The sequence below is a fragment of the Sus scrofa genome, chromosome 13 (assembly GCF_054392235.1).
Source record: "Sus scrofa isolate SSC_HxYL_T2T_F1_AM1 chromosome 13, Sscrofa_HxYL_maternal_Yorkshire_Landrace_v2.0, whole genome shotgun sequence".
Classification (NCBI taxonomy): Eukaryota; Metazoa; Chordata; class Mammalia; order Artiodactyla; family Suidae; genus Sus; species Sus scrofa.
In genome coordinates, this window is record NC_139395.1 from 111618789 (window position 1) to 111637517 (window position 18729).

The 18729-nt window shown below is 37.7% G+C and overlaps 1 protein-coding gene across 12 annotated transcripts in view; it reads left to right on the top strand.

Moving 5' to 3' along the window:
• The window catches only part of LEKR1 (leucine, glutamate and lysine rich 1), a 307061-nt gene that overhangs the window by 219497 nt on the left and 68835 nt on the right, over window positions 1–18729 (top strand). For 9 of the 12 annotated variants that reach the window (XM_021069707.2, XM_084987475.1, XM_084987472.1 and 6 more), the window contains one exon: window positions 7885–8691. In XM_021069707.2, coding sequence (XP_020925366.2) covers window positions 7885–8298 — 414 coding nt within the window. In that variant the 3' untranslated portion in view covers window positions 8299–8691. Of the gene's footprint in view, window positions 1–7884; window positions 8692–8894; window positions 8978–9719; window positions 9798–18729 lie in introns of those variants that run through there. The other 3 variants (XR_014822589.1, XR_014822590.1, XR_014822591.1) reach the window with 3 other exon arrangements.

Below are 18729 nucleotides of genomic sequence, written 5' to 3' on the forward strand. Positions count from 1 at the left end.
AGATAACAATTTCAGAATTGAAACCATGACATAGCTGTGTAATGATATTATTTAGAAATATAGAGATAAATGTCACAAGATAAGCATGAAAAAATCTGAAAATGGTTGTTCCTAGGAGGCAGAACTTGAAAGTGTGGAGTGCTTGTTTTTATTATAATTTTATAGTAGTATTTTAATTTTTAGCCATGTGTAATGTATTACTTTAATTTTACATATGTATCATTTTTCTTATTCTTTTCCATTATGGTTTATCACAAGATATTGAATATAGTTCCCTATGCTATCCATAGGACCTTGTTGTTTATCCATCCTGTATGTAACAGTTTGCCTCTGCTAATCCCAAACTCCCAATCCTTTCTTCCCCATCCCCCTCTCCCTTTGGTAACCACAAGTCTGTTCTCTATGTCTGTGAGTCTGTCTCTGTTTTGCAGATACATTCATTTGTGTCATATTTTAGATTCCACATATAAATGATATCATATGACTTTCTCTTTCTGACTTACTTTGCTTAGTATGATAATCTCTAGGACCATCATATTCATGCAAATGGCATTATTTAATTCTTTTTAATGGCTAAGTATATTACTTTAACTTTTAAAAACAATTTCAAATAATGGAAAGAGTAAATTATAAAGAGGAACTGATATGGTGGTAGAGGAAAGGATAAAGGACAAGGTTGTAGAAGAAAAACAAGAAAAGTTATAAATAAAGCAAACAACAGAGTATGAACCTTAATGAGATATTTTTTAAGATTACAATAAATTAAAAAATTAAGACAGGAATTCCCATTGCGGCTCAGCGGGTTAACCTAACTAGTATCCATGAAGATACAGGTTCAATCCCCGGCCTCGCTCAGTGGGTTAAGGATCCAGCATTGCCACGAGCTGGATGCAGCTCAGATCTGGTGTTGCTGTGACTGTGGTGTAGGCCAATTCAACTCCTAGCCTGAGAACTTCCATATGCCACAAGTGTGGCTGTTAAAAAAAAAAGAAAATTAAGACAAAGCAAATTCTAGCTTAAACTTTAGTAACAGGTACCTGACAAACTTGAATTTATTTTTCAAGCCTAAACAAAAGGAAAGCTCCTCCATGAAACTACCAAATCCCAGAGACATGCTCAGGTATACATTTATGTGCCTAATGCAGTTGTTTATGCATTTAACGTGTGAATAGTTTTGTTTGTTTGTTTGTTTGTTTGGCCATGCCCATGGCATGCAGAAGTTCCTGTGCCTGGGATCAAACCCAAGCCACAGCAGTGACAATGCAGGATCCTTAGCCCACTGAGCTATCAGGCAACTCCAATAGTTGGTTTTTAATAGATGCTAAGAAGAAATATTAATTCAGGTAAAGGGATACCTTCTGATGGAAAGGTGCCATATTAGATGGGGTGGTCAGAGGACACTTGGAGGAGGTAATATTCAAACAGACCTGAAAGGAAGAAAAGAGAGTACAGGAAGTGTAAAAGCCCTGTTGCAAAGAACATCCTGAAAACCTTTGAGAAACCATAAGAAAGTCAACAAGTTGCTGGAGCTTACGGATCAAGGAGGAAGTGGTAGGAAGCAAGGTTGGAGGGACCAATTCATGTGGAATCTTTGTAGACAGCAAGGACTTTGGATTGTTTAAGTGTGATGGGAAGCTGCCTGGGAATTTTGAACAAGGGAGTGATATGATCTGACTTATTTTTAGAGGATAACCTTGACTGCTATATGGAAAATAGATTGAAGTTGGGGGTGGGGTGCAAAAATGAAAGCAGAGAGACCTATTACAAGGCCCTTGAAAAGGTTTAGAAAAGCACTGATGGTCATCATGGTAAAGGAGGTGACAAATGGCCAGATTAGGGATATGTTTTCAAGGCGGAGGTGACAGAAATTGTTGATGGACTGGATGATGTAAAAGAGTAAGAGGGTCAAGGATAAACTCCAAAGTTTGGGATCTCAACAACTGAGTGAGTGAAAGTAACATTTACTGAGATGGGAAACACTAGGAAAGGAAGACAATTGGGGAGGGATATCAAGAATTTGATCTGGGACATGTTATATTAATATTTCTGTTAGATATCCAAAAGGAGGTGTTGTGGAGTTCCTGTGGTGGCGCAGTGGTTAACGAATCCGACTAGGAACCATGAGGTTGCGGGTTCGGTCCCTGCCCTTGCCCAGTGGGTTAACGATCCGGCGTTGCCGTGAGCTGTGGTGTAGGTTGCAGACGCGGCTCGGATCCCGCGTTGCTGTGGCTCTGGCGTAGGCCGGTGGCTACAGCTCCGATTCAACCCCTAGCCTGGGAACCTCCATATGCCGCAGGAGCGGCCCAAGAAATAGCAAAAAGACAAAAAAAAAATTAAGGAAGAATTCTTCCCAAACTATTTAGAGTGGTTACCACTGAGGGATAGGAAGAAAAAGGCAGGGGTTCTACTTATAGCTTTTTTAAAATTTGGGGAATTGTGAATGAGTTTTACATTTTTTGGCATTTTTAATAGTTTCCAAATGTAAATTTTATTTTTTTAAAAAAGAAAACCTATTTATTTAGGAAAGTTTAATAATAAATCTGGCAATTATGGATTTATATAAACTCTCAGATTAAATTTTAGGAATACATACATTTGCAAATACAAATAGCTTTCCCACAAGAGAGAATTACCCAGTTTTAGGATATGCATTTACTGTATTTGTATGTTTATTTAATATGGAGAAAATGGCACACATTTCTCTGGTAGCTCCATTTATGAGAAACCAAAGTTAATAAATTAAAAAATGAGTAGTTCTCAGGAGTTCTCATTGTGTCTTAGCAGTAACAAATCCAGCTAGTATCCATGAGGACGAAGGTTCAATCCCTGGTCTCATTCAGTGGGTTAAGGATCCAGGGTTGCCTTGAGCTGTGGTGTAGGTCACAGACATGACTCCAATCTTGTGATGCTGTGGCGTAGGCACTGCTGCTCAGATTCAACTTCCTAGCCTGGGAACTTCCAAATGCCCGGGGTTTGGCCCGAAAACAAGAAAAAGAGTAGTTCTCAGTTTGAGCCTAAAAAAGAGAACATCCAAGTCTCTTCCAAAGAGAAAAGGGTTAAATGAAGGTTCTCTAACCTCTAGCTCCACAGGGAACAGGGGAGGATGGAGTGGAGGGAGAGGAGCAGCTATTCCTGGGGTTGGTTGTCAGGGGGAGGAAGCTCACTCTGTAGGCCTCTAGAGGTGGAGAGGGAGACCCAGGCATGACTGTCACTCACATGTTGGAGAATCAGCCCTGATAAGAGTATGGATACCAGAAATTTGATAGAATGAGGAAAAAAAATTAGAAATTGGTTTTGTTTTATTTAATTAACACCAAATCTTGGCTAAAGTTAGCTTACTGACTTAGAAAGTAAATCCTGAGCACTGTCTTCATAGGCTCTTCCTCTCCATTCTGAAAACCTGTTCTTGAAGCCTGTTAGCCCAAGGGATGATTGCCTTCCATTTCTACTTTTGATTTGTCTGCATAGTTATTTCACAGTGTCCATTATATGTGCAAGCATAGAAATATAGTTTTAAGAATAACGTGCCTGACACCCATTTTACTTCTTTCCTGGAAATTTATTCAGATTCTCCTTCCTGCCTCACCAAAGGGCCATTTCAACTGTTTTCCTGCAGTGTTTTGGGCTGATCAGATTAGTTGAACAGAAGCCTTAAATGGAAGTTTGGGCATGCCCTTTGCTAACTCCTACTCATCTTTCTGGTTTCCACACCTTTTCCACAAAGTTTCTTTTCACCTCAGCTCCCCACCCACTTGCCCAGCCACCCACTCACCCTGGATTAGATCTGGTTTGGGTTGGTGGAAACTGTAATCTGATCATTCCATGACTGGTTCGGCCTCACTGGGTATAAAGCATGAACAAAGACACCCACCTGTGCTGCCTCTTCCCTGAAGATTTGCTTTCCTGGCATGTTCCCCCCAAATTATGCCAAATACATCTGACTGCCATCACAAATGGAATTCTCACCTTCAGAATGATCAAGTTACCGAGCAAAACATTTTCTTGCTTCTTCCACTGTATTTGGAATTGAACGCAATCCAGTTGTCTCTAAGCATAAAAATGAAAACAAACATAAAAATAAACTACTCTTACATTGCAGGGTGAAGGAAATTGGCCATTTTTTAATATTGGAAATTTCAAACAGATGGTGAGCTAAGTTATATTTTCATTTTGACATTTACTTGCCCAGTGGGAGTGCAATTAAGCCATATTTTATGTCCATTCAAAGTGGCCTTCATCTGAAAATGTTGTAGACATAACTATAGATAAAGCTTTCCACCAATCAGCAGAGGTTGACAACCCAGTAATGCTAGCTCGGCCTCTCCTAGACCACCCTAACCAAGGGGCACTCAGGATAGAACCCTCCCCCATGAAAACTTTGGCCTCCTATCCTCCCCTGCCTCCCATCTCACCCCACTCAGGGCTACTTTCCACAGAGCTGGTAAAAGGATCTTCCTTTATTGCAGACATGACCATGCCAGTCTCCTGCGTGAAATGAACCTTTCAGTGATTCCATATTGCCCTCAGAATTAAGTTAAAACTCTAAAGGTAGCATGTTATCTAAGTCATCCTTGATCTGACCCTGCTTACTCCTCCCATTCTGTGCTCTGCCCTTGAGTCATAGGAAGCCACATGTCATCCCAAGATGTGACTCTACCTCTCTCAATGCCAGGCGTTTGCACTCACTGCCCACTCTGCCTGGAAAAACCCATAGCCTTGATTCACCTGACTCATGCCTCCCTTTCCATTTTGACTTACAGTTTGGTTGCAATCCAGTGATAACGCTATTTTACCATGCTAAAATATGGCCAAAGAGATGTTTACTTAAAACATTGAGAATGCTATGGCTTCACTGATTATTCTGTTTTTTGCCCATGATTTTCAATCTTGCCAAACATATTCCATCATACACATTTTTCCGTTGTTCAACAAAACATATTAAAGTTCTGTAGCAACACAACTTTCCAAAAAGATAACCCCCAAAGACAAGCATTTTGCCTAAATTGTCGAAAACAATCCAACCCCAAGTAAATGATTCTTTTCACATATGATGGAATTTTCCACGAACATGTCTAACTCTGGCCACATCCACGTGTGCTCTTCTCATGCTCTGTCACATACACTCCACCTCTGAAATAGCGAACCCCTAAACTAGATATGTTCTAGTTCCATTTTTTTACTCTATGATTTAATAAATTTTAACATCTGAACTTCATATAGTACAAAACTGAATTATAATTCAAATTTTAAAGGAGGTGGTAATGGTGGCAAATGATATACAGACATCGTGGGATTGATCTGAGATTTCATAGTGTTCATGACAGACAAAAATAGAAGTCCTATCTTTGGATCCCATTTTTAGTTTATAAGTTCTCCTGGCTTGTGAAATAACAGAAGAGAATTTGTCCTTTGTTCTGGAAGTTAATGGCCTTGAAGAAGGATGAGTTCCAGAGCGGTGGGCCCCAGACCAAGATGGTCAGAAGCCCTTCCAAAATTCAGTCTGGAGTTGGCGGGGTTCTTTGCTCCCACTGTACTTGTTATGGGGACATCTTTGGGTTCACTCCACTTTTTCATTTCCTCCTTTAGTGGAGTATCATTTGCCTGAAATAGCTTTTAAGTGACTTGCTTTATGGATGTTTTCCATAAGCACTACTCCTTTCCTTTGAGACTTGAATTTAATTTTAGTAAATGGATTGAATTTTATTTTTCTTCTAATGAGAGCCCTTGTCATCACATCACCCATCACTTTATCCTTCCATATTGGTGCACCTATTATTCATGTCACCCATTTATTGGCCTCATTGTTAACTGCTATAATTTTTTTTAGTTTATATATTCAAATAAAATTAACTTTCCCACAGCTTTCTTAATCAAGAGAATTTTTATACTAATTTATTGAAAGCTTCTTAAATCTGATCACTTCAATATATTTTGTCTGCTTACTCTACTAGACAGGGAACAAAATACATTGACGGTTTTTCCTTTGAAAGGAAGGTTTAGGTTAGGTTTTAAAAAGTTGGGCAAAACAAGATGTGATGTCTTACTGCTTTTTATTGCTTCAATGTTCTGGAACAAAATGGTGCCTGTATGTTTGCTATAATTAATTAGACCATTAATTTAGGCATAGGCATCTGGAGCCTGGGGGAGGCAGGGGCCCTATCACCTCAAAGCTGGGTTACTCTTAGCAAGTTAGATAACCAGCCTGATCTTCAGTGTCTGTCTGTGTCAAATATAGTGGTTGGGAGCAGGAAAGGAGATGACACCTAATGAAGCACTTTATTAATCTCTCTTGCTCTCCCTCTCCTGCCTTTTCAACAAGTATTTTGGGAAGAATTAAAGAGAACCAAATGATAAAGCCACAAACATCATCCTTAGTCTCCTGTTGCTCCAAAAAAAAAAAAATCACCTGGAAGCACATAATTAACCCCCATCATTTTTTAAAACTATGTGGACATATGGATCATATATGTAACTGATGAAGCTTTGTTTGTCCCAGACATACCAGTGATTTTATAGAATATTAGTGGGCAACTGTTACTCTGGAATTGCTCCATATTCTTCAATTTTGATTTCCAAATTTGGAATTGAATGGAGGTCTGACTATAATTGCAAAAAACTCAAATACAGGAAGATGCTACTTTCCCTGATGCTTTGTTATTTAGTTCCACCGACATCAGATTAATCAGTAAGCCCTTAGGAGGACACTTTCCACTGAGGGTCAGACTTGGGAATGCCTTGGCTTCTTTTATAAACAGGCTAACCTAATGAAAGTTCGTTTTCTAATTGAAGAATCCTGTAGCACAATCACTTAATGGTTACTTATTTGGGTACCATTTTGAATTGTTTACTTTTCAATCTCTTTTTTGACATCACATGAACATGAATGCCAGGACACTAGGGAGATCCAAGACCTAATTCTTACCATGGGGCTTGAAGTAATTTTGATGAACTCCATATATGAAAGATGGCTATCACTCTTCAACTAGAAATATAGGGTCTCATCAGTTGAAGGAGTCATAATGATCTGTAGTCCAGTCACACATTTGAAGCTTAAATTTGCTCCGGTACTTTCCAGTCAAGTGAGAGTCAACCCTTCAGAGTATCCTTGGACAGCCCGAGCTATTAAAAAATTCTTAATTCCCCCAACTGCCACCCTTGGCTCCAACTTCTGTTGGGGACATAAAAAGCAGCTTTGCTCAAACTTACGATGCTGCAAACTTCTTGAGGGTGGAAACAATATCCACTACAGCTTCTAATAACTTGATACATGATTTGCTGAATGGAGTTCAAAGCAGATGTTCTTTATTTTGACATATATCTTATAGAAGAGCAGGTAATCAGTATATTTAAGTTCTACTGAGAAAACATCATATAAAATAACTGATTTTATTATATAAATGCTAGAGCTGGTATATTTTATTCTTTCAATTTTCTAATTTGAGCAATTTTTATCTGTTTTATATATTGCAATTTCCCTTCAATATAAAATCACATACTTAATGACATTACAGTTATTAACAACTAGATGTCACATGTGCAGGACAGACTGTTTCAGATACAAAGCATAGAGAAGTTGAAACACCACTGAAGTAGGCATTAGACTTTCTGGGTCCAGCACCCCCCGCCCCATCTGAGTGACCCTGGCTTTTGGTTCCTCTTCTGCAAACTAGGAGGGCTGAACCAAATGTTCTCTTAAAGTTCTTTCCATATTCACAAATGATTTGCATTTTTGACTTGTTTGTCTCTGTGGTAGAATGTCCACAAACACAGTCAAGGTACACAGACGTCCGAATCAGTTCTCAGTGTATATTGCCAATAACCACCCATATGTACACTGTTTAAAGTTAGGGCTGACTTTTTTTTTTTTCCTTTTTCTCATTTCAGAACACTTTTCTTCAGGAAACAGTGCGTAGAGAGTGTGAAGAACGCTTTGAACTGACGGAAGCTTTGAGTCAAGCCAGAGAACAGCTCCTGGAGCTCAAGAAGCTGGGCTCACGTTTACCGCTGTCAACATGCTCCCTCAGCCAGGGCAGCCTAACCTCCTCTGCTGCGGCCAGCAGCAGTCAGGGAGAGAGAAGGCCTGCAAGACTGAACTCAGAAAAGGGAATCAAAATCCCCAGCCTGCACGCAGTGTCAAAACCCACCACTTCCCCAGCCTCAGCTCAGCCCATCAGGGTCAGCAGCTCAGGTCTACCCACACTCCCCCAGCCACACCCTCCCCGGGGTGGACCATCTTCAGTTAGCGAGACCAGGCAGAGACTGGCTGCCATCCTGCAGAGGAGACTGAGTCAGCAGTGACAGATCCAAAGTGAGGAGCAGGCTGCCTGTCTTTCCCAGAGTGCCAGAGACACACTGTAACTAAGGATGCCAGAAATCAAATTATTATCCAGATTAAGGATGCATATTTACAAATATTTTTAACAAAACAATTGGAAAAGCTAGAAAATTGTGAAGCAACATTTTCCAAGAGGGCTGTGAAACTGCAACACATGATGAAGCTGTTGGTATTCCAGAGGGCCCATTTCTATATTTATGGATTGTGTGTTTAGGTGTACTCTATGAATATGCCCTTTTAGAGATGATAGGGAAAGAAATTTCACCCATAGCATCTTTTTTTATTTTTTGCACCATTACAAGCACATATATTTATAACAACAACAACAACCAAAAATAGACCATATTGGTTTTGTTGATGTTTGTTCATTTGTTTGTTGAGCTGAATAGGTTAAATAGATGTAATTAGTATTCCAAATAGAAAACGAAAGTATTTTAGTCCCTAATTTGGTAATTTTCAGAATGCTTATTAGTTCAAATATTCACAGAGTTCATCATTATCATCAAAAGTTTATCTTTTCACCTCACAATCTAATTGGTTAATCTAATTTCTTTTTAAGCTAGGTCAGAAGTAATGATAGGTTACCTTCAGAAAGACAGTCCGGGGACCCTCTAGAAAAAGGGACAGCAACTCCAATTCAAGGTAAAGGTGATTTATTCCTCAAACTATAGAGACTATTTTAGAAAACAAAGAGCTTAGCCATGAAAATATTACTTGGTAGAGATTTTTTTGAATGCTTTTTGATACTCCAGGTCAGGTTTTGGTTTGAACTGGTATTCTGGAGCCATTTTGTAGAGGACTAATTCAGACAGTTTAGTAGAGGCACATAGTGCTAATTTGGTATTCAAATTTTATTACCTCTGAAAATGCACATCTGGTTAACATATTTTCTATTTTCAGAGTGAAAAATTAAAACCATAAACCAGGCCAGCTCCTTTATTTAAAGCTTTGGGCTCTTCCTGTTTCTTAAAACACCACTCTTTACCTTACGCTAGTGATTGTCTATCCTTTTCTCCATCTAATAGAAGTGTTATTTTTCTTCCATGACTGACTTTATTCAAATCCTTCACTGGCTGCATCATGGACATCCAGGCTTCTTACTCCAGATTAGAATAATACTAACACATGTGAAATACGGCACATAAAATTCTCTGCTATTTGGCTGCCATTTTGATGAGAAAATCTAAAGGTACTTGGAATCCCTCCCATGTGCAAAAGAAGTAAAGTTACTAAACAAAATCAAGTTTATCTCCAATCTTTCAAAGGACTGATCTAATCTACCAACAGGGTGGTTTTAACCCCCCAAAATTCAGCTAATTTCCCTAACCAGTTTAAGTGTGCATATCTTGTGGAAAGGCTTAGAATGCTTACTTTTGTTTTACAGAGATTGGCGGATCTTATAATGGCATTTGACAAGAGAACATAAAGTCATATAATGGTGGTGCTAGAATGGACTTTAGAGGTACCCCAACAATCTATTTCTTTTTTTTTTCTTTTTTTTTTTTTTTTTTTTTTTGCCATTTTATTTGTGTCTTATTGACGCCTGGATGCCCAGGACCTGAGCACACGCTCCCACAGCGTACAGTCACTCCTTCCACAACTGCTGATTGGCTTTCAGGTTCCCTTCCTACTTGTTGAACTGTCCGTGCAAGGCCTATGTTTTCTTGGACCACAGCCCCAGGGGCTTGTACTTCTTGCTGTTGTAGGATGTCCTGAGGTTCTTTCTGAGTCAGGTTAATGACGGTGAGAATGTGGGTGATGGATTTGCTAACCACTCTGACCCTGGAGAGTTTGGAAGCTGACCTGCCTGTCACTTTAGCACATGCAGCTGAGACAGCGCCACCTTCAGGTCCTCCCATTGTTTCAGCAGCTCGTCCTTCTTGCTGCCAAGATCTCCACCTCCGTTCTTAGCCATGGCTGTACAAGCTGCGGCCTCCTCCTCCTTGGAGGGAAAGTGCAACAGTCTTTTTACAAATAAGGAATAGATGACCAAAGAAGTCTGACTTTGCTAAGGTGGTACACCTAGTAGTGACCAAGCTAGGACCAGAACCACTGTTACCTGACCACTGTTACTCTTTCCATCTCACTTTTGCACTCACCAGATCCCCAAACCTCCATCATGACTTTGTCAGAAGCACCTACAGTAATATTTTCTCTAAAAAATGGGCTCAATTTTTAAACTTTATATAAAAAGGAGATTTGACCTAAGGAAGTATAGTTATAAAGTGATGGGTTTAATATTCTGTTTTCATATATCTATTAAAATACAAAATACTGTTGGTATAGCCCCTAAAATCATCTTGTATAATGCCAACAGTACTCATGACACTCTGGAGACCCCGTCACTAGACCTCGATGTTTTTCGATCCGGTGTTTGCATGTTCAGATGACAAATGCACGTGACATAAGATGGATAGCAAAAGCTTTAGTAAAAGCCTAAGAGAATGTTGGGGCAGCAGATGCTACAACATTTTATACATGCCTTAACATAATCCTGCAATTTCATCTATCTCTTCAGGAGCTGTGGATATACATTTTTGTCTCAATGATTAATATATTTAAATTTTTAAAGAAAGTCACCCATAACCTTTTCTAAGGTGATGTGAAAGCCATCAGTGCAAAACCTGGTCTCTCGGTAAACCCTTGCTTAAAATGAGTAATTCTATAAATTATCACTCTAAGAATAGAATCATGATCTACAGTGAGACTGTGTTGTATTCCACAAGTATGTCGGAGAGATATTTCCATGGATAAACAGAGAATCAATATTTACATTTAGCTCAGCCTAGAGCACTTGAAGCAGTCTAAGCTGTGTGCTTATATCTTTTGAAGAAAGACACTTGAAGAAAAGAGAATAGAATTAAAGTAGGTAACCTGAGGGTTAAGAATGCATTCAAACTTTCCTTGGTTTTCCCACTGATAAACGAACTCCTGGCATGAAACAGTATCAGGAATTTTAAGAAAGTAGTGAATATTATGGCAAAATAGGGTTTGCAAAGGCATGTAATGGATATTAAATCTAATGGTTTTAACTTTTCTTTAGACATATGTTTTCCATGACCTCAGTGGAAGGATTTATAAGTGTCAAAATAAAAGAATATTGGAGAAATAATCCCTAAAAAAGTATAAACCTATTTTTTTTCTTAAACTTGGATTGGGTGCACGTGTCTCTTTTAAGTAGAGTTTTGTCCGGGTAGATGCCCAAGAGTGGGATTATGGGGTCATATGGAAGTTCTATGTATAGATTTCTAAGGTGTCTCCAAACTGTTCTCCATAGTGGCTGTACCAGTTTACATTCCCACCAGCAGTGCAGGAGGGTTCCCTTTTCTCCACAGCCCCTCCAGCACTTGTTATTTGTGGATTTATTAATGATGGCCATTCTGACTGGTGTGAGGTGATATCTCATGGTAGTTTTGATATGCATTTCTCTTATAATCAGCGATGTTGAGCATTTTTTCATGTGTTTGTTGGCCATCTGTATATCTTCTTTGGAGAAATGTCTATTCAGGTCTTTTGCCCATTTTTCCATTGATTGATGGGTTTTTTGCTGTTGGGTTGTATAAAAAAAAAACTTGGATTGGTAGACAAAGATGGGAGAATTCTTCTATAGTTAATAGATTTTTAAACCAATTTTTTTAGAGTTTATTGAATTAAATTACTACATAGTGAGACAGAGCTACTTAAAGGTTATATTTTCTGGAATAGAATCGACTGGAAGAGACATTAATATTGAAAATTATGTAAGACAGATCTTTTAATGTTCTATTAGTCTAAAAATTTTTGTAATACAAATTATAGTTAATTTCTCTTTGATTATACAATAAGTTTTCTCAAGCTTTATCTTTTAAAGTTCTTAACAGTTATTACAATATTGCCCTAGTAGACCAACCTAGTATCCTAAAAGGATTAACACACTGCAGCTGAAAATTCCTAACCATCATGTTGAATGTTATGAAGCATAGGAAATCAATTTGGTATGTGCCCAAAGTTCACAAATCCTATACTAATTAAGAATTTTTTATTTTCATGTTTTAATAAAACAATTAATATACACTGTACCTTGCACAGGACACCTTTATTGGTCCCCAAACTGTGGTAGACAATAATGGGATTATTCCTAAGGTGGTGTCTATGATATCTTTGGGAAGAAATTCTACTTTTCCTTTTGAAAGTAGTAACCCTTTGTAGTAATTGTGAAGCTAATGTAATTGTGTTGCATCTTTAGAATCTGAAATATAAGTTATATCAACTTTTTATGTTATGAATTAACAAATAAAATGTTTTCATAATACAGTAGTTAAATCTGAAACACACTTATCCTGCGACAATGTTTACCATGATCCAGAAAGTCAAACGTTTTTCTCTCTTTTCTAGTGTTTATATAGTATAGTGCTTTATATCCATCAAGTGAGTAAAAAATGTACTAAAAGTCCCTTACCCACCAAATATATAGATAAGAGAATACTAGGCCACTAAATAATTTTCCCAAAATAAACACTAGATAAGACTAATGAATAATTTTAAATTTCTGCAGTGTCTGAGCATCTTGACCTGTAGATTAATGCTTAAGCTATATTATATATTCACTCACTTCTTCAACAGATGTGGAGAATTTAAAAGGCACTTATAGACTACAAAGATAATTAAGATGTATTTATAGATGTCCAAGAATTTTGTAATAGAGGGCAGCAAGAAAGCATATGCAAAAGTTATAGAGCAGCAGGTGTTGAGATGAGAACCAAAGCAAAGTGTAACTGGAGTTCCCTTGTGACTCAGAGGGTTAAGGATCTAGCATTGTCTCTGTGGTGGTTCAGGTCACTGATGTGGCTTGGTTTCAATCCCTGGCCTGGAAATTTACACAGGCCTTGGGCACAGCCAAAAAAAAAAAAAAAAAAAAAAAAAAAAAAAAAAAAAAAGAATTGAAGTTACCATTGATCTTGAAGAATGGATTAGGGTTTTATAGACGAAGGTATACCAGGTAGAGGAAATGAATAAACAAAGTCATAGATATGTAGGAAATACTTGGTGAAGGGAAACAGTGGGGACCTGAAAAAGACAGGTTGACCCCAGAACATGAAGGTGTTGAATGAAAACCCATAACAGGATTTTGACTAGAAGTAGCATGTATTTTATTGAAATTTGGGAACATTGCTCTGGAAGGGCTGTATTGGAATAATTACAGAGCAGAAATGTTGAAGGTGGAACACCAAGTTGGTACATTAGTAAAGTGGTCCAGACTAGAGCTAATGAAGTTCTGAGTACAAATGTTGATAATGGGAATAAACAGGAAGAGGCTGACTCAAACTATGTTCAGAGAAGGGAAAGAATTTGTTCCCTGTCAAATGCCCTTTGAAACCATTACCAGCCATTGCCGCCCAGCAGGGGTGCAGTGTATGATGAGATTGGCTCCAATTAAAGGATCACCCTTTATTAAAATATGTAATATTATAACTTCTCTGAAAACTGTGAAATAATAGGAAGTACATTTTCATTTGGGGAACAGATAACTGACTCACAGATTCGGTATTCATAAGAATTCTCCTTAAAGCAAAATACAAATCTGAATACTGTTCTCAAAGTTATAAGGGAAGAATGTGGAAATTGACACTAAAAAGTAGCTATCATCTTGGCTCAAAGAATGCAAAGCACATTTCAGTGGTGACCTTTGGGAGTGATACAATGCAATAAAACTTTCTGATTTTTGCTAACCATTTATGGGGGGAAATACAGAGGATAGAAGCCAAAATAAAAAATAAGGATTATCTTAAAATCCTTAAATTTTAGGTCTGAAAGGGACCTGACACATCACCTGGTCCAGACCTGTAATTTTACAGAAGGAGATAATTCCCTTAGAGTTTGAATAATTTTCTATTTATACAGCTACTTAACAGCCACCTTGATGAGACAGCCTGCAACTCCATTTCTTTGCCACACATCTCACTTCTAGATTGGAAGAAGCATATCAGTGCTAGAAATTGGAGGGCCACAAGGGAACTCCACTAACACTTTGCTTTGGTTCTCTTCTCAACACCTGCTGCCCTATAACTTTTGCATATGCTGCTCAAAGTTCTCCAGCAGAATCAGTGTCTCCTGGGAGCTCGTTTAGAAATCATAATATCAGGCCTCACACCCAAACCCACTGAATGAAATCTGATTTTAATGAGAGCCTCAGGTGGTTTGTATATACCATAAAGTATGAGAATCAACTGCTTACAGTGGTGCCATAGGCCCCTGCCTATTCCACCTCTAAGAGCTATGTGTTAGTTTTGGACAAAAATGGCCTTGCCATAGTCACTTCCATTCTGCCTAATCTGAGACCTCTGCCACCCCTACCCTGTTGATCCATTCACCACCTCAGCTCCCAGTGCACTCAAATTCTGCTTCTTTGCGTATTGATTATGACTTTGTAACTCTCCAGAAAAACTAGTGAATTAAAGGAAACCAATATTTAGCCAATATTCATAAATATCATCATCACTCAAGTTTCTGAGCCTACAAAGAACTGGAGATTTATTATTTTTAAAAAAAATCCAATAGAAATACTTTCATTTTGATTGACAAGTTGTGGAATAACCTTAAATTTTAATCTCATTACGATATATATATAGATATCTGATTTCCAAAAGAAAATTTGGCAATGCTGCTTGTCTTTTTTGGCGGGTGGGGGCGGGGGGAAATGCTTGTGGCATGTGGAAGTTCCCAGGCCAGGGATCGAAACTGCACCACAGCAACAATCCAAGCTGCTGCAGTGACAATGCCAGATCCTTAACCTGCTACACCACAGAAGAACTCCCTGGTTGTCTTTTGAGGCTTGTGAAACATAGAATACTTAGATAACTTATTAAAATAATAAAGGAATTATTAAAATATCATTATTCATCCTGAAAGTATTATCAATTAAATATAAAACAGTACTTGCAGCATTGCACCAAGATCAATTTATTTTAAAGGTAGAACTAACAGCGACTGAAAAAGTTTGATTCAGATTCTCAATGTCAAAATCTGTATTTAACACAATAAGGCAGTATATTCACTTGCCTGTGAGCAATGGGTCAGCTCATCTCATTATATCACATGGCAACACATTCTTTCACCTTTTTGAATTCAAAAGATAGTGAAAGGGATTGACTTCATTTGTGACTGCTGATATTTAATGGTTATTTATTATTACTATCAATTTTCATAAATACTAATAATTCAAACCCAAGAATTAGACAGACAATTTACAATATTGAAGCTGTTTTATTTTATTTTATTTTTGCTTTTTTAGGGCTGCACCTGTGGCATGTGGGAGTTCTCAGGCTAGCAGTCAAATTGGAGCTACAGCCGTTGGCCTACACCACCACTACAGCAACGCCAGATCCGAGCTGCATCTGCAGCCTGAACCACATCTAATGACAATACCAGATCCTCAACCTACTGAGGGAGGCCAGAGATCAAACCGCATCCTCAAGAATCCTACAGGTTCGTTAACCAGGGAACTCCTAAAGCATTTTAAGTAGAGGCTTTCATGTGATTTAACACTGGAAATATATTTGTTTTCTGAAAAAAATCTGAACATCTGACTTTGTGTTGGGCACCACAGAAAGATATATCCACCATTTTCCCAAGTTGGCTTGAAGGAGTCTAACATATTAATCTGAAGAGACACTCTGCGTTTTTAAAGTGAATGAGTTCTATCATTGTAATTTGCTATCTGGACCTTAAATTTCTAGAGTATAAAGGCTACTGCCAAGATTCAAGTGACTACTTCTTGTATTTAAAGCAAAATTTCCTAAAACCCAGGGCAGCCAAGTTTCCATTCTCTGTTACTAGACTTTTTAAATGATTGAGGTTTAAGCTGGGATCTCATAGGATCTCAAAAATAGAATCTTTTTATTCTTCCGGTGGGGCATGCAGTATTCCGTATAGAACTGAGGTTAATGAGAAGAGGTGAGGTTAGGGAGAAAAGAATCTACTACTTCATATAATAGCAGTGATAAGGTAAGGACTTAATCCTCATGTTTCCTCTGGTATTGCTAGTCAATATTCTTGCCAACATACCCTGAAAAAAAATGTTTTAGACTATTTTTTTAGGTTGACATCTAAGACATTTTATCATAAATTTATGAATTTAGATAGTTGTAACGGACATTGTAATGATAACCAGTGTATTTTAAATACGGACATTTAAAAATAAAACTGTTATTTTAATATACTTTTATAACTACAAACCTTCAATTGATACCCTGCCATATTAAATTACTATGGAAATATGTGCATAACTTTACAAGATTCTTTTGGGTTGAGTTGTTACTACAGTTATTCATATACTACTATTAAAAACAACAATACATATAAATTTTGACAAGTAATTATTAAGTATAAAAATTAAGTTTTGTTGACAATACACAGTTTTGTTTGTTTGTTTTTGCTGCACGTGCAGCATGTGGAAGTTACCAGTCCAGGGATCAAACCTGAGCTCCAGCAGCGACCTGAGCCACAGCAGTGACAATGCCAGATCCTTAATCCACTATACAATAAAGGAACTCCAACAAAGCATTTGCATTTCTTGATTAAATGAATTAATATCTAATATTTCCTTTTACATTTAATAAAAAGAAGGTAGATACAGTAAAAAATAAATAATTGGTCTGTACATAAGATCTTATATACCTGCTATTATTAGGAGATATAAAATATTAAATATTTTAAGATGAAATAAGATGAGCATTTGGAATTCCCATTGTAGCTCAGTGGTAATGAACCCCACTAGTATCCATGAGGATATGGGTTTGATCTCTGGCCTTGATCTGTGGGTTAAGGGATCTGGAGTTGCTATGGCTATGGTGTAGGCTGGCAGCTGCATCTCCAATTCAGCCCAGCCTGGGAATTTCTGTATGCTGCAGGTGCGGGCCTAAAATATGAGGATTTTACTGTATTATAATAAACATTTCAATAGTATCTGATACAAATTGTTTTAACTACTTCATTGAATAATAAGTGCTAAGTGGAAAGATTTCCTAGAACTTATATCTCTATCTCAAAAATTTCAACAGCCTAAAAAACATTCTAAGTCCATTTTAAAAAATTAGTGACAGGAGTTCCCTTCGTGGCTCAGTGGAAACGAATCTGACTACTATCCACGAGGATGTAGGTTCGATTCCTGGCTTCGCTCAGTGGGTTATGGATCCAGCGTTGCTGTGAGCTTTAGTGTAAGTCGAAGACGTGGCTTGGATCTCACGTTGCAGTGGCTATGATGTAGGCCGGCAGCTACAGCTGATTAGACCCCCCAGCCTGGGAACGTCCAAGTGCCACAGGTGCAGCTCTAAAAGGACAAAAAATAAAATAAAAGAATTAGTGACACTAACCCACACTGCTTTACTATTTAAATTTTTGTTTCTTTCCAGCTAAGAATGTGTTCTGGGGATGAATATCAAGAACTGAAAAAAGCTGCTTATACTTTTTGTTCTTCTTCATGCAAATGACTTTTTATACTTTTTTTTAATTGAAGTTTAGGTGATTTACAATGTTGTGTTCATTTCAGGTGTACTGAACAGTGATTTAGTTATACATATATATATCTATCTTTTTAGATTCTTTTCCCTTATAGATTATTGCAAAATATTGAGTATAGTTCCCTGTGCTATATAGTACGTCCTTATTGGTTATCTATTTTACATATAGTAATGTGTATGTGTTAATCCCGAACTCCTAATTTATCCCTTCGCCCCCTTCCACTTTGGTAACCATAAGTTTGTCTTCTATGTCTGTGGGTCTATTTCTGTTTTGTATATATGCTCATTCATTTCATTTTCTTAGATTCAACATATAAGTGATGTCCATGTGATATTTGTTTTTCTCTGTCTGGCTTACATTCACTTAGTTTGATAATCCCTACACCCATCTATGTTGCTGCGAATGGCATTATTTCATTCTTTTTTATGGCTGAGTAATATTCCATTGTATATATGTACCACATCTTCTTTATTTATTCCTCTGTTGATGGACATTTAGGTTGCTTCCATGTCTTGGCTATTGTGAATTGTCTTCAGTGAACATTGGGGTGCATGTATCTTTCCAAGTTATGATTTTCTCCAGATATATGCCCAGGATTGCTGGATCATGTGGTAGTTCTATTTCTAGGTTTTTAAGGAATCTTGATACTGTTCTCTCTAGTAGCTGTACCAGTTTATTTCCAGAAACAGTGTAGGAGGGTTCCTTTTTCTTTATACCAAGAGCTGTTTATATTTAAAGGCATTGCAAGAGGAGGCATTTTCAACCTTTGTTACTAGTGTTATTTTTGCCTTGCTTTCATGAAACTGTCCCCCAAATGCATTATTTGACAAAGCTAGAATGTAAAAGAAGAGACCCATTAGTCCAAAGTTGTCTAACTCACATCCCTCACATCCCTG